We start from the raw sequence: 17309 nt of genomic DNA, 5'->3' as shown, positions 1-17309 counted from the left end.
ATACTAATTCCTTTGTATTCTTTATAATAATAGTTAACTGGGTTTTTGTTATATGGTCTGGAAAAGGCAAGGGTGTAGTATCTGCTTGGGTGTCGAGTTTTTGCGGGCGTAACTTTGTGTCCGTACCTTTCAGTTCTTTTTTCCTGATAGGTAGTAAAAAGAGAGCCTCTTACCTTTTCTCTGGATTGTGATTTGAAATGATCATCCTTGTTTTCCTTCCTATCTTCTCCTTTCGTGAGATTACTTTTCCTTACTTCTTCCTGGTGTGCGACGTTTTGAACACGAGGTGAAGAGAGAGGTAGGGAAAAAGGAGTGGATTGTATGACAGGTTCTTCTTTAACAGACTCGGTTTTCTCCGGTATTTCTTTTGTAGAGAGATCATGCAGGGTGGACTCCTCGTGTTTGATAACCGTAAGGTTTTCTTCTTCCGCTTCCAACCAGGTGGTAACGAACAACCACCCAATTCTGACACCGAGAAGTATCCAGAGTCCTTTCCATATCCAATTTACCCATAAGGTTAATTGTCTCACGAGGTGGCCGGCTTCCATATTATATATATTCTTTTCTTTTCTGAAGAGGACAAATAAAACACTTTAAAAATTTGTATATGGATATACATAATTTGTATATGTATATATAAGTGTGAGCAAGATTGTTAAAGATCAAGTTTTCTCTCTTTTTTTTTTTTTTTGAAAATGAATGCTTTGACTATTTTGAAACTTCTCGCAGTAATGAATAAAGTTGGGATAATGGGGTCCCCCCCCAATTAGATGTGGACGGTATTGGTTCGATAGCTGTTGTCTTCCCGCTGGGTGTTTCTGCTGATGTTTGAATCGGAGTCTCTACATGATATGGTGTAGAAGGAGCTCAATTTACGTTAGTCTTGGAGGGTGTTAATGCCATGGAAGGCACCGTTTGTCGCCACTCAGGGAAAAAGTAAATATTCCTCAAGAGAGAAGTAATTACTGGGACCCATTCCATGATTTTATTAGCTGTCCACTTCATGAGCTTAGCGTCGTATACCATTTTTTTATTTACCATCGTAAGGAGACTGAGCAAGTCGGTCTTATCTTATCTCTCACAAAGACTGTTAACATACCAGGAACCATTTTTTTGAGTGTTGCCATGAGCAACAATCAGGAATCATGGAGGACACAACCAAGAGATTAACCTGCAAGGTGGGCTCTGATTTCAAACATTCTACGATGGTGTCATCTAGGATGATCGGACTTTCCATAGTCACATCGCTTCCTCGACAAACCTGAACTATGAAGATCTTAGGTTTTTCTTTCAAGGTTGGGGAGGTACTATTCCAAAAAGGGGTAAATAGCCGCTCCAAACTGAACCTGCCATCTCGAGCACACAAAATCCCGTAGGTACCGTGTTAGAACACAACATACAAAACAGTCTGCTTCTGAGTGGTTATGGGCTGTGGTCTGTTTCAGGGCTTGAAATACTTCATTAACTGTAAAATCATGGTGTATGATTACGTCAAAACCAAGGTTAGTGAAACAAGAGGTTAGTCAAATGGTATCCTTTTCCATTGATTTATTGTCCTTCAACCAGGGACACTGGTGGAAGATTTTATGGCAGAATATCATACAGATGCCTCTCCAGAGATGTGTCATAGAATACATTGAATTCTGCATTGGCATTTGAAACGGGATTGCTGGCTCTCTTATTTGTCTGAGGTTCCCACCTGTGGGAAAAAAGGTTAGCAATTCAGTCAATCTAGTAGCTTCTAGCTGTTTGACTACCAATTGTGCTATTCTATCTCAATGGTTAATCTTAAATCCGGTATTTCCAAGGTTGAGTACGTTAACTTCGAGGTTTTTAAAATATTCGGAACTTCGCATTCCGGCGCCTACTTTTAAGTAATGATTCAAAGGAATGCCTACCCATGGTAAAATTCTCCCGGTGCAACCAGCTGGTGTGCAAATTTCAAGATCTGTTTGAATGGTCACCTTTGACCATGGGGGAACGAAGTATTCTCTTGGACTGTATATATCAAATGCTGTACTATCCGGAGACGTCCTAGTGGGTGAATGCACTAGGATTGACAACTTAGTAAAGAATAACTCAGGAAGATGTGATCTATTGTAGATATCCATCTTTACTAGAGGGATCTCAGTCAAACAGCCAGCCTAGTGAGAAACGAGAAAGGACTTGTATTAAATTTTTTTTTTTTTTTTTTTTTTACTTGGTCTAATTTGATAGGCTCATTTTTCAGGAGGAGTGAGAAGACAATTATAAACTTCCTCTGTTACTTCTTCCTCTTCCCTTCTCTTCTCTCTTTTTTTTTTTTTTTTTTTTTGAAGAAAAAGAAGAATCCTTCACCCAACATCTGGATGTTACACTTTAGTTTTATTCATCTCTCTTAGCACTTTAGATATACAAAGTGAGAGACAGAATCTACCTTAATTGCTTCTTTCCTCCTTCCGATTTTACATAATTGGATGAGTCTTATAGGAAAACTACAGTGTTTGCTGGGTGTTCGAAACAAACCAAAGGCATTGTTTATAATCTAAATTCATCAAGGTGACCCTAGCTTTGGTGTACATTTTGCATGGTCGTGATAAATCTGCATCACATTCCTCCACCTCTGCTGCAGAATCTGATGGTTTATGCAAGTGGCTTCAGTTAACAAAATGATCGCTGACAACATTACCGCAGCTTGCAACAATGTCACTCTCACTTCCGGTCTGGGGTTCAACCGTGCACGATTCTAATACTGTTCTAATACTGTCAATCTCCACATTGCTTTGAAAACTCTCCAAGTGCTCTTCAACATTAAAAACAGACCTTTCATCGCCTGCCATACTGACATAAGAATGAGCTTCGCATACCAAAGAATAATTGCTGAAATTATTCCAACTGTCACATAGACTGCATAGGTGACATATTTGGGTAAACAATGTCTGTTCCTAATCAAATCTCAACATATAACACAAGTCAATCTTCGACACTCGTCTCTTCCCAGTAAATGTATAACTCCCTCGATAATCTTTCCCTTTTGTGAAATAAACAGGAACCTCAAGGGTCCTGGGGTCAGCAAGAACTCCTGGGGAACACTTACTCGAAGGGGATCCTTATCTATAACAAAGGTTTTCTCTACCCCAAACTTTCTTATAATTAGAGTGCCTTTGTGTGTCAGAGTAAAAATGGAATCCACAAACATTACCTTCAAACCGTTCTTCGAAATGAGCCGTCTCATCTGACAACAAATGTCTTTGATGCTTGACGTGCTGTATTTTTCTCTCCAATGGTGCTGACTAAAATCAGCAGTGCTCCTCTCGAACTAATCTTCATTCTGAATGACCTTGTTAATGTTTATAACCTGCATAGGACAAGAAAGAAAAACTTTATAGGATATAATCGGCAGATTTTTAATGACCTGCGAACCTATTTCTACTAACCAAGATGTCTCTGCTGACAGTCTTTGACATGTGCACGACAATAATTGGTCACACTCATTTTCATAACAGTATTCCAGACTCCTTTTACACCTATTTTTAGAGCATTCACAATCTTCGTCTCCCTTTTTACACTGGTACACAACTGAAGTTCCATTCTGTCTTAGTGACTGTTTCAAAATGAAATGTCTTTGCCGTATTAAGGTCTTGTTAGCAAGAAATAACATCAACAACCATTGTTTGACACAATCATTACAATTTGTCTTGACGCAACTATCAGCAGGAATTACTTTAAGTAAAGCTGCTGACGGATTCACTGTACCACATTTGTAGGCACCTTGCTCAACTTTACATATTTACACAGTGGCATGAGTGATTAGTTCACAAATCACGTGGACTAAAATCAGCAGTGCTCCTCTCGAACTAATCTTCATTCTGAATGACCTTGTTAATGTTTATAACCTGCATAGGACAAGAAAGAAAAACATCTATCAGTCTTGAACCTCGAATTCCTCTTGAATAAGTAATCACCACCTGGGAAATTGAGCTCTCAGGTGACAGAAGTTTTAGAAGAAAAATCGACCTTTCCACCAAAAAAACTAAGAATGTAATCTTTATGTGTATCATATTTCTTAATTTTCTGCTCAAAATAAACGTCCTGCTTCGAAAAGTTCAAAGCACTTATGGCCACGTCATCACTTATAGATAAGCCTCGTGCGATGTAAGCTAACACAAAGATAATCGTAGTATGTGAAGCAGACGGCTGGTTTTTTTTTTTTTTTTTCACTTTAAATGTTTTTTTTTTTTTTTTTTGGTAGTTGTTGGCGCATCGGCTTCTGTGGCCATATTGCACCTCCCAAGGTTTTTGCAGTACTTTGATCCAAGCCCGAGGCGGGAATCGAACCCGCGACCTTTGGGTTGCCGGGCAGGTACTTTACCCACTCGGCTAGCCCGGTCGGCATTTCACTTTAAAGCGTCGGAAAATCTTAGCACAAGATCGTATGCAGTGGTTCCTGAGTGTTGGTCCGAGCTTTGCTGATTCTCTTGAGGTTCAGGTTGTATCACCCACTGGAAGAACCAATCCAAAATACTCAGATTTTCAGAGCACAGCGGTGCTGGTTCTGTGCTTTCTTCAGAGCAAATTTAAGCTGACCGAGTCTGAGGTTCAACGTCATTCTCTATATCTTCAGAGGGAGTGCTATGTTTCATTTCTTCATCTATCATTCGAACTATTTCAGGAGCAATTATCTCATTTTGTGACTGGGGAAGTATTTTCACTTCTTTACGTTCTGGCATTGATATAGAATGAGGCTTGTGACTTCTACTCCGTAGATTGTATTGGTGTGGGAATGCACTTGCTGTTTTCTGCCTGGCAAAGTGACATTATCCTCTTGTCTTCGACTCTGTGGAACTGTCTGTTGATCTTGCTTTACTACTATTGATTGCCTTTGGCCCCTATTTGGCAAATATGCTAATGGAATTGAAACAGGCACACTTGGTGACCTGTAAACATCCATTGGTTCAATCCATTCTTCTTCCTCTGTCTCTGATTCTACTACATATACCTCTTTTGGTTTTGTGTGTTCTGAGGTTCGTTCAGGTGAGGTAGTAGTTTCTGATGGCTCTAAATGTAGTTCTGGGAACGGTTTGCGTTCTTCTCCTTAGTCAACCTATCAACATGAACTAATTGCTTGTCCCTAGGGTGATAAATGTGCTAGATTTGGTAGTTGACTTTGGATGCTTGTGATATCACTCGATATGGTCTGCTACTCTGACGTGATAACTTGCGTGTTCTACCTGGTTTAACCTTTGGAGTATAGAGATATACTATGCTTCCAATCTTAAATAATATATTTACTGTAATTAACATCAGGCAGTCTTTGTTTCAAAGACCTGTCATGTTTAATTTTGTGGAAAAACTTCTGCACTAATTAAAGTTACTGATGCACCACTGTCAATTAAAAATATCGTTGGGACACCTTGAATAAAACCTGCCACTAAGGGTAACTCTGTGTCGTTCTCAGCTGTAAAAATCCCATGTTCTGCTCTACTATATTTTGGAATCTGCTCAAAAGATTTTGGTTGTCAACTCAATCTACGATTGAATTGTCTGTCTGAAGCGATTCCCATATGATTAATCTGCCTACGATTTAATGCCCTAGTTGTCTGTATTCCATATTATCCCCACATAACATTCCTCTAGGTCTTGCATAAAAAGTGTTCGAATCTATATTGTTTTGAAAGCGATTTCTTGCTCTGTTATTAAAGGACGCCCTAGCTCATGGAGTACTAGTGTAACTATTTCTGGCTACCGTTTGTCTCCGGTAGCTCTGCCGATAAGCAGACTCTTGACCCAGGGTGAACACGCGTGGTCTTCCAGTAAAATTTCCACTCCTCTCTCTGTTTACATTTTTCCCAAGTAGCTCCGACTCCCCGCTGTGTCTACTGTAATTTGATCTCCCTTGGTCGCGCGCAGTTCCTCTGTAAACAGTTCCTCTGTATATGCTGTGTGGAGTGCACTCAGTAATTGGCCTCACAGCGGTGTCTCGCACATTAGGCTTATCCAACCCTGCTTATACTGATTTTGTCTAATTTCTTGTAACTATTGGTCAATCCCCGCTGCAAAGTTCTGAAATTTGTTGGTAAGGGTAGACAAGTTTCTTTCTAAGCTATGTAAATTTGTGTTGTTCATTGATAATTTTTCTAGCAAATGTTGTAACGAATGTATTTGTTCTTGAACTGGAATTAACACTTGTTTGAACTGGTTGTCAGCAGTTTCGGCCAAATTTATAGTAACGCGTTGCTTAGTTTAAGTTAATTTTTTGTTTTGTTCCTCCCGAATAGCGATTTATAATGCCTGCTGATAAGTGGCTGGATTTTGGCTCAGAACCAAATGTTTCAATCTCGGGTTTACTCCGTTCAAAAACTGAGCTAATAGTGTCTGATCTCTGAGTGTAAGAATTTCTGGGGTTTCACTCTCAGTCTTGAAAGCTCCCCTACACAAATTGTTTAAGCAAGTGCCAAACTGAATAACCTTGATGAATCTTGTGTAGCAGTGCTAAACTGTTGTAATTGTGATATGAGCGGCTGTGAACGTTCAAAACGTCTTATAACGCTTCTTTAAATTTCTCACAATCTTTTTCTGATCTTAACTCAATTGAATGAGAAAGAAATTCAGTGGCCGAATTTTTCAGTCGGCTTTTCACCACTGCTATTTTTTCCCTGTCTGACCGATTTGCAATGCTCGCAGTCTCTTCCCATGATTCAAAAAAGAAAGGGGCCGTCAGGCCTTCATCGTCTTTCCCAAGGTACATTGGAACCAGATTAAGAAAACCCGCGATTTGAGGTGGATACACCTTCGCAGGTGTTGCCTCAGGTTGGGTGGGAAATAAGGGTTCAGATATTTCAACCCTTCTAAATTTGGACCTTCCATTTTTTTTTTTTTTTTTTTGTTATACTAGTTATGTTAATCCCTTATATTAAGACAATGATAATGTATCTACTGTGTAGTCCCTAGTTTTACAAATTATTCCAATATACTTGCAGTTTTATGGCAAATGGGCATTTTAAGCATTAATGATAATAATCCCAGCTTTCTAAGATTTTTATAACCCACAAAAATTTAAAACAAAGTCACAATATAAAGAAAGATCACTCCAAAAGTAATAAGAAATGCAAAAATTTCATTAGCAACAAGCAGAAACTTTTAATTCCCTTCTGTTTACTTTCAAAAAACATATACAGTATAACATATACGTATAAGTTATAAATCCAGTTTAATGTAAGAATACAAATATATACTAACAGTAGCTTTCGAGACCGTCGTGTCTCTTATACGTGTATGTTATTAAAAAAACCATGGACCCAGTACACCAGGCCCATTTGTTACTATATACAGTATATTTATATTATTAATTTTATTTATGTGTATATTCCCAAGCCAAAATGTATGCAGCTGACTGCTTTGTAATGTGTTGCTACTTTTTGCTAAGCATTATCCAATAACTATAATGATAATAATACTGGTATTTGATCATGACTAAATAAAAGTAGTACAATATAATTCTCTCTGCCAAGATCTCAAAAAAACACCAACGTCCATTTCTCTTTTGATTTAAGTCTTGTGAAACTTATTTTGTTTTAATCAGTTTCTCATCACCATGAGGCACCATGTTACCACTCATTGCTAGCTTACTTAGGCTTCCCGTTTTTCGGCACTCTTTTCACCTTCGTGAACTCTAGGGTGTGGCTGTAACAGATATAGCCAGACTATGCGTAACTCATATTTTTGTTCTTAGTGTGGTTAGGACTTTTTGCTTTAGGATATCTTATTCTAACTTAACATATTCGCCTATTGGTATCATCTGGTACCAACTTTTGTTCTGCTATATCTGCTATTATCGTCTAATGGTCTTTATAGGACAAAGTCTCGTATACCCTCCGAATAAAGAGGGAGAAGTTTACTTCCCCTCTCCATCCTGCAGTTTGGACTTTCGTGTTGTGTTGATCATCGAGTAATTATGTGGATAATTAACTTGACGCCGCAGTTAACTTCTAATCATACTTTAGCATTTAGCTCTACTACTTTAGTGATTGAATGTGAGGTTTTGGCAGAGAAAAAGAAACTTCTATAATACAAAACATAACAGGGTTTAATACAAGAAAGAACTTACAAGAGAGAACTTATATGCTTCACTCTTTCCATTAATATAGGTATATTATGAATATTATGATATTTCATGTTTATCAAAATAGTCCAGCAATTATAAGATTAAGATTTAAGATTACACACGTTTAATGAAACTAGAAAGAAACCATCTTTTGACCTCATGCTTACCAACGTTTCATACTATGCCATTTTGACACACCAGCTTAAGATGTTGCCTGGGCTTGGTTAGCTGATGGACCTCGATTTTCCGTTACTTCGGAGGCTCTGGGCATTGTCTTAACAGACACTGATGGCTTCTTTTTTGGCTCTCGGTAGATGGTTTTTCTGCCAACGATCTCAATGGCTCGACACTTCTCAATGATCGGATCTTCAAAGATTAGCTCGGCTCCCTCTCTCTCTGTTTCTGCTTATGAGGACCCACTTTTATATCCCAAGCCGTCGCATGTTGTTTATGCAAAACTGCTCTCCCATTGGAGAACTCCAAGTCTTAAGACACTCGGACTGTATGTCATGGAAAAACCTTAGTTAAAGGGGTATCTCTCATCCCCTCATCATGATACGTAATGAATGTTCCAATTACACGTGTAGCCACTCTTCCATCTCCTTATTAGGTCATTGTGGAGCTGTAGCTCTTGAGTTTATGATGAGTTTACATGGGCTGGGAGGAATCTTGGATATCCGTTCACACGGGTATCTCTGTTTCATACCCCCCCCTTTTGACCTAATTTACATAGCGAAGTAAACGAATCCATCTGGTGTTTACAGAACTCTTCCACTTTACACTTGTGAGTGGCTAAACGATATAGCTGTTGCTGGCTAACAACTGTAGGCTTTTTAACACGTATCTATTACACAGTTATAGCGACAAATTTCGCCATTTTCTTTAGAGAGATAACTATGCTTTTGCTTAAGGATGTTTGCTTTACTTTATACCTTTTATTTGATACTCAATATTACTATTAAATCGGAGTTTTGAAAAAAGATTTAGGTAGTAGGGGTATGGAAAATTAAGTCGCTAACTTTACCATAAGTTTAAAATAAAGAAAAAGGGCGGAATTCGCGCTATAACAGGGTAGCATATGTCCATGATGATATTGTGGACGTTGTTTAGTCTGTACTATGCAAGAGATGGAAAAACCCAGTGCACTGTTTCAATGTATTCAATTTATTGGTGAACCAGGTAGTTTTTATTTTTTATTTTTGTTATTTTTTTTTATCTTCTGAATCTATCCAAATATCTGTTTTGTTAGTTTTAGTGTAAAGTAAGGAAATTTTGCAAATTCATTCACAATTTATAAAATTATGTGTTGGTAAAAGAGGTAGTTTATCATTATTATGCCAGAAAATCCGGCCTGCTATGACTGAAACAGCAGCTTGCTAACAGAATCAGGGCACAATTAAGTTATATATAAGCAAATTTCTTTGTAGAAAACTGTATTTCCTAGTATATATATAAATAAAAAAAAAACAGAAAACATATTTTGACTAATCAGTGTTTGGCTTCAGTTACTGAGCATTTAAACAATTTGCTGAATTTAGGTGTATGCCCTATATTTTAAAATTATAGCTAACATTTGACCTACCTGATGACCATGCATTTTCTTTTCTTCAATACTTTTTTGAAGCTCCCTTATGGCAGGTACACAAAATACTTGGTTTGAGCTAGATACTAGAGATCTTCCCTAGAAAGACAAATATTTTATTTTTAGTAATATCGGAACCAATTCTGTGTAGTGATACTACCAAGGAAATTCACTGATTTTCAACGATCACTGATTATAATCAAACATTATTCATTATTTTAATTATCATTCAAATGAGAACTATTTTGGAAGATGGCTACAAATTGGTTCAATGTCACATTTCACATCAGTGATTAGTTACTAGTTGGTCCATATAATTTACTTTAACTTACTGTACATGAGGTGATAAAAGTCTTGGTTTTGTAAGTAGCTAGGAACAAACTAAGTTTGCTAAAACATTTTTCTGCATTTTTTTATAGTGATCCCAGGCATGACAGATATTAGAACTTATAATTTTAGTACTGTATATAGATTGAATGCTGATAAGACAGAAAACACTTAGTGATACTTGACTTTCTGTAATTGTGGAAGTTTGTTCATAACAACAAACTTATACAAAGAGTCCATGTCTAGCTGACAAAAATAAGTTACCACCAACAGATTTTGCATACATTGTTTCTCTCATTTGACAGAGAAGTTTTACTGGCACTGGTGGAATAAAAATTCACCATGTGTCTTCTTACAGGTTAGTAAAATTCAATGAATATCAGATATGGCCAAAATGAAAGGAACTTCAAATTAACTGGTCAGACTCAGGGTTTTTCTGGTTTGTGAGCCGATCCTGGTATATAGAATTATAATGGGATTCTCTTAACTGATACTCATGTAACCGATTCTCTAACTTAACTGTCCTCTTTTTGAAGGGGGAACACCTTCCTTATTATATAGTTCAACCACAAAATTTATGATTGTCATAAAATGATCACCCTTTAATAAACAAAGCAAAGAACTAAAAGAAACTACTTATGGCATTAATGTACTGTGAAATACAATATAGAGATCATTTCTTTGGGTAGATAAATAGAATTAATTTTTTAAAAAGATTATTTACATATTAAAGACTTTTTTTTTTCTTTCCTTTGATTTATTTATTAACAAGCACAGTCATTAAAATTAGCATTTGCTATTCATTTACATTTATAATGGTACAATTCTTATAGTGTTGAATTCTGTAATTGGTTCGCCTACCTGCTCATTGAAAAACCGTCCAACCTCTAACACCAACTAACTTGTTATTCATTGTATTCTGTTCATTGATAACAGAATTATCAAAATGAAGGAAACTTGAAAACAAATGGCCACTAAAAACTATAATAAACACAGTACTTCCCTGCATTTTGTTGTATTTGTGATGTTTGCTGAAATAATTAATAATAATAAAAAAAATAGGTTTAAAATGCTGTAAGTGAAAACTAATCACAAGAAAACTGTTCGGCTTTCAGGAAAATAAATTCTTTGGGTGGGAGAGAGAGAGAGAGAGAGAGAGAGAGAGAGAGAGATTTTATTTTGAACATCTACCAAAATAGATGTTTGCTTCCCTAATATCATTATACTGGAATTATTTTTAAAAGAAAATAATATAAAGTAAAATATAAAATGAAAATACCTGCAACCAACAGCATTTTTTTTCCTCCAGTTTTACAAGAGTGCTATTCCCTTTAGATCACTAATCATGATACTGATATACACAAATCAGTATCATGATTAGTGTATGTATTTATGTAGATGTGTAAAAACATCCACTTTATGTAATTAGTCATATACTACAATTATAACAGTATGTGCTGGAATATTTTAGATAACTCAGATCAAAACCTGTGTTTCCTTTGCAGTGATGTAAGTGCTAGTCTTTCAAGAATGACTTTTTTGAATCACAGGTAAGAAAAAGTTTGCAGATCAAATACAGTTTTATCTTATATACGGTTTTACTGGTGACAAGACTGACTGATAAGCATCATGGCAACTTGTTATTTTAGCTATTTTGAGGCAGATGTTTTCATCCTGCATCATGCATTGTTATATTTTCTACATACCTGTTGTATACTTGCTCTTCTTGCTACATGGTTCACCATGCAGCAGTTGAATCGGTTGTCTAAAGCACACAGTTTCTCTATACTAAATGATATCATGTAAGCATCTTTCAGATAAGGGAGACATAGAGAGCCTATAAAAGATATTACATTATTAACCATACAAACATTGTGATTGTTTAAATGAGGGAGGTAGCTAAAAGTAATGAGATAAAATGAGGTTATTCAAAATTTAATTTCAATCAAAGGAATCAAAAAATCCTCACTTTCGTGTTCAATGATGCATTCCTGGAAAACTAAGTGCAAGGCAAAACAGTTTTTCCATACATACAATGTGCTATGAACTTAGACCATATTCCATGCAAATAGCAATATTTTTCTTTGGGAATTTAATTTTTAATGTATATAGTTTAAATAAGAAATATACATACAGCCACTCCCCGGCTTACGTAAGGGTTTTGTTCTGTGGAACGCTACGTAAGTCAGAATTTTCCTAAATGCTTATGCAGCACTTGCAAATTTGATTGAAGCAAAAAAGAAATGTTCGACAAACATGTAAATAAAATTATTTATTCAATTTTTTTTTTATCTCGTGCAGGAAAAATTACAAAAGTGTACAAAATTTAAAAAATTCAAAAATGATAAAATTTCAGAAAGAGAGAGGAGACACGCATAATGTCAGCAAGTTTTACTTTTTGAGCATTGTGCCAGAATCAGCATCTCCAGCTGAAAAGTATGCCACTGCGGAACTTGAGGGCTGTGGAGATTTAGAAGGGGGCTTTTCCAAAACATCACAAAATTTCTCTGCAGCTGCAGAATCGGCACTGGTGACTTCACCACATACTTTAATGTTTTGGAAACCAGCGCAATGCTTGAACCTATTAAACCACTCGTTGCTTGCCTCGAATTTGGCTTGGGGTTTGCCATACTTATCCTTAATATCTTCATAAATACTTCTTGCTTTTGCTTGAATGGCCATTGGATTCAAGGGCACTTGCTTCTGAATCTGATTTTCCATCTTCGATATAGCACCTGAACGCTGTTTTGCGATCACTGTTGATCATAAATGAGTTGATCCTTTAACATGTTCTTTTATACGTGCACTGCCCCTTAAAATGGTATTCACTGTTGAAGCAGGTGAGACCTAATTCCGTGCAATAGATGACAAACTTTGTCCTGCTTCATAATTCTTAATTAATCATCTTCATTTCTAAATCAATTTTGTTTCGTTTCTTAGCACTGCCACCACTTGCACTTTCTATTGGTCCCTTTCCCTCACCATTGTAATAAGTAAATAGGTATGAAGAGAAGATTCTGAAAATTTATTTGTTTTTTATATGATTGAAGATTTCAGTGAAGGGGAACACATTTCACAATAAAAGCGTAAAAACCCAGAGAATTCCAGTTATCCAGTTATTATCACAAATGCAATAAGATCGAGTTTACTACCCATTTATAACAGATTGCGCTAACAGAAAAGCCCAATAAACTGGAAAGTGCAAATTGTTTTTATTTTATGGTAGTGACCTCCAGAAATGTGTTTTATAAAAATATCAACAAAGGCATTCATAATTGATTCTTATAACAGAACATATGATAACTATGAAAGTGTAGTGCAATTTCCATTATAAAAATGACCTTTTAGAGAGATAAATAGCTTAGTTATATAGTGAAAATTTCAACTTCTGAGGTCTTGGAAAGAATTTCCAAAATAAACAATTTGTTATTGGGTTCACATTATATTTTCATGATACCTCCATTTATTTCTATGGGATGCAAAATACATTTCCACAATTTTTTTAAGTTTGCACTGGCTGGCAAAAACTTATGTAAAGTCAAATTTCCGTTAAGTACTGTATTACGTAAGCCAGGGAGTGGCTGTATTTCATAAAATTTTTGTACATCTAAACTGCCATTTAGTTTAGATATACAAAATTTTAATTAGAAAATGTTACCAAATTCAAAATAAAATAATTTTCCAAAAATATTTTGCTGAACTTGCACTAAACTGTCTTGCTAATTGAAATATTTTGTGCTTCCATAAACCTTGGTCATGTTATGGCTTCTTGATAAGATAATGTGTATCTTCGTTTATGATTATTTATTATATATTATTTCTTTCTCTTTCTTCTATGCTGTAATTCATTTAAACTTATACTAGTAAACAATACTATTACATTAATTTTTACTTAATACAAAAATCCATTTATTTTTTAATTAAAAATTGTTTATGCATTAAAAGTGTATTTTATATTATTTAATAAAATGCATACATATCACAAATAAGAATAAGCAAAAATGTACGTAGCACGAAGAAATGAAATTACAATTTCAGTTAGTGAGAGCAAAAAGTTAGTAAGTGGAAGGGGAACATTTTCCAAGATAACAGAAGTGCTTATATAGGAATTTAAAAAGAGACTTTTGCAAGAAAAACTGAGCTTACTAAAAATTAAAAAAAAAAAAAAAAAAAATAGTGACATTATATAAAATCTAAAGAAATTACATTTATTATGTTAATGATTCAGAAGACGATCTACATAATGTATTTTAAGAATTATAATAATATCAGCAAAAAGTTTTCAGTTTTGGATATGTTTAAATTTCTGAAGAAAAATAATTTAGATGGAATTTTCTAAATGTTTTAATTTATTTGTAATTTATTTGATCATCATAGTGATCCTTTAACATGTTCTAAAAACTAAAAATGTCTTTTTTATGCATTTAAAAAGGGTTAAAAAACTACCTAAGTAATTCAAATCAAGAAAAATTGGTATGTTCATTACACATATCAAAAATGATATTTTGGAAAATATTAGTTTGGAAGAAGTTTTAGCATTAGCAACTTAAATTTCTGAAGAAAAATAACTTAGACGGAATTTTCAAAATGTTTTAATTTATTTATAATTTATTTATAATTTATTTGAGCATCATAGTGATCCTTTAACATGTTCTAAAAACTAAAAATGTCTTTTTTATGCATTTAAAAAGGACTAAAAAACTACCTAAGTAATTTAAATCAAGAAAAATTGGTACATTCATTACAAAATCAAAAATGATATTCTGGAAAATATTAGTTTGGAAGAAGTTTTAGCATTAGCAGTGGCAAATGGTGCAAGAAAGCAAGCTTGTACAGCATAAGTCAATAAAAAAGAAAAAAAAAAGACACCTCCCATTTTATCTATTCAACAGTTTGTTTTCTTCCTTGATTTTATTTAAACTATCAGCTTCCACAACAACAGATGGAAGTTTGTCCCAGCAATCAACCATCTGCTGGCTAAAAGCAAACCTCCATTATTCTGCTACCAACTTTACTAAATTTGAATTTGTGCCCTCTCGTGTGTGGTCTGAGCAAGAGGAAGGATCCCATCAGCACCGAGCTTGCCCAAACCATTCAAGGCCTTGAACACTTCAATCAGATCACCTCACAGGTGCCTAGTCTTCAGATGCTGCAATTTGCAGAACAGAAGCCTTTTTTGGTAAGAGCATCCCTTTTTTCCACTCACTAATCTTGTTGCCTTTGTCTGTACTCATTTCACAGCTCCACATCCATCCTAAAATGAGGCCTCCACACCTGTATGCACTATTCAACATGTGACCTGACCACTGACAGAATTTTTCTGGCAGAGATTATCACCTCCTTATCCCTGCCAGAAAAATTCCTGTTTATCATTGACAAAACCCCATGAACTGTCCCAGCAGCCTGTCTGCACTGCTCAGAGAACTTCATATGTGACTGCACAATTCCAACCCCCAGGTCTTTTTTCATTTTCCACTGCCACACAATTCGTACGTTACCCTGGCGTTACTTCTACCCACATGCAAAATTTTGCATTTATCAATGTTAAACTTCAATTGCTATTTCTTATAGCACATCTGCCTAACTTTTCAAGATCCTCTTGCAGAAGCACACTACCATTACTGTCATTAACAACCCTGCCAACCTTTGTATAATCTGCAAATTTGGACATTAAGCCTCACGTGCCTTTATCAACATCATTGATAAATATAGAAAAACAGCAATGGGACCAACACCGAACTCTGTGGACTCCACAAATAACATTAATCCATGAAGAGCAATGTTCATTGATTACCACTCTTTGTCTTCTCCCACTCAACTACCTCTTTATCTATAGCATCAACTTGCCCTTAATGCCACACTGCTCCAATTTGTACACCAGTCTTTTATGTGCAACAGCATCAAAAGCTTTCCTGAAATCCAAATATATATCAAAATTATTTTTTTGAATCCAGTTCCTTTGTGGCCACATCGCAGTACCAATCAAATTGGTTAAATGAGATTTCCCCTTAACAAACTTATGCTGTGTCTGAAGTATAATTGTGACCTTGTCTAGACGATCCTGCATTACTTCTTTTACCAGTGACTACACTATTTTTCATGGAATGGAAGTTAAACCAACATATTGTTGTTGTTATTGGATTTTAGGAGCATCGCCAACTAAGGCTATGTTGCTCATGTATATGGTCTGTAAATTGCGTGTGTTCTGACGTCAATTTTCTGTTTTCTGAAAGAAAATTCTAGTTTCTGGGTGAAAAAAACCATGCTACTGACTAACTCAGCCACATTATGAAAAAGACCCATAAAAATTCCTCCAATCATCAATGGGATTCAAACTCAGGTCTTTTCCACCAGGACTGTAATTACTTGGGTCACCCTTTGATCTCTCTTTGTGAACTGGGGATGCATTAGCATTAGTAAAGGCACTTGTTTCATGATGACTCCCAGTCCTTGAAATCCCCAGTACTTGCTTTCAAGGCTGCTGCTCATTCCAACGGAAGCTGTGCAATAATCACTTTCACCTCTACCTGCAGCTATTGTTAATCTATTAGTCGTGTATCTCCCCCCAGCTAGCAGTTTTTCGACCCATCTAACACTGCCTCAATAACAACAGCAACTACTATCCAGGCAGTGAGAACGTTATAGAATTTACTTAATTCAGAAAAACAATGAACAAAAATGAACATAATTACTGTGCTATATTCATTACTGTATATCAAAAAATAATAAATGTGTTGCTTATATGCAAAAATTCAAATTTACCGGACATCATTTTTTATTTGAAAATTTGGACAACAAATTGTTTTGTGCCTAAGGGTGATTAAGCCCTACATCGGCCCTTGGATTTAACAAAGTTAAATTAAATTCCATTAAATTTAATAATTGAATAAAACTAATGAAATAAATATTACTATCCAATATTTCTCACAAAAAAGACTGAATTTACTAACCTGCATTCTCCAAGCAATTAATAATGAAAATTTTGAAATCATCTGGAAGAAATTATAAGTAAACTATTAATTAAAGTAAAGTAAGTGAATGGTTTAAATTTTTATCATTTAATAATTAAAATTTTATATATTTTATTATTAATTAAATGGGTTACAGCAATTTCTTCTGTTTAACTGGCATAGATAAAAATTCTTTCAAGTTTGGTACTATATGAGGAACCACCTAAAAATGGGACAGTCATTTATTTAAAAATTTGACAATCTTATTTCCCAAGCACTGTGCCCCCTTTAACTTTATACTAAGGAAAGAGTATTTCTACAAAATAAAATATATAGAAAATTGTCATGTCTAACCAAATTTGGTTCC

At 35.3% G+C, this 17309-nt stretch overlaps 1 protein-coding gene across 1 annotated transcript in view; it reads right to left on the bottom strand.

Moving 5' to 3' along the window:
• LOC150076025 (uncharacterized) overlaps window positions 1-17309 on the bottom strand; it is a 49080-nt gene that overhangs the window by 24383 nt on the left and 7388 nt on the right. Inside the window, exons 3-5 of the mRNA XM_090387239.1 lie at window positions 16943-16984; window positions 11699-11829; window positions 9666-9764 (exon numbers count right to left, since the gene is read on the bottom strand). Coding sequence (XP_090243365.1) covers window positions 9666-9764; window positions 11699-11829; window positions 16943-16984 — 272 coding nt within the window. The remainder of the gene's footprint in view (window positions 1-9665; window positions 9765-11698; window positions 11830-16942; window positions 16985-17309) is intronic.

The sequence above is a fragment of the Mastigoproctus giganteus genome, chromosome 13, assembly GCF_048544385.1.
Source record: "Mastigoproctus giganteus isolate SK-2022 chromosome 13, ASM4854438v1, whole genome shotgun sequence".
In the NCBI taxonomy this organism is placed as follows: domain Eukaryota; kingdom Metazoa; phylum Arthropoda; class Arachnida; order Uropygi; family Thelyphonidae; genus Mastigoproctus; species Mastigoproctus giganteus.
Note: the sequence above shows the minus strand (reverse complement) of the source record. Positions and strands in the feature narration are given on the sequence as shown.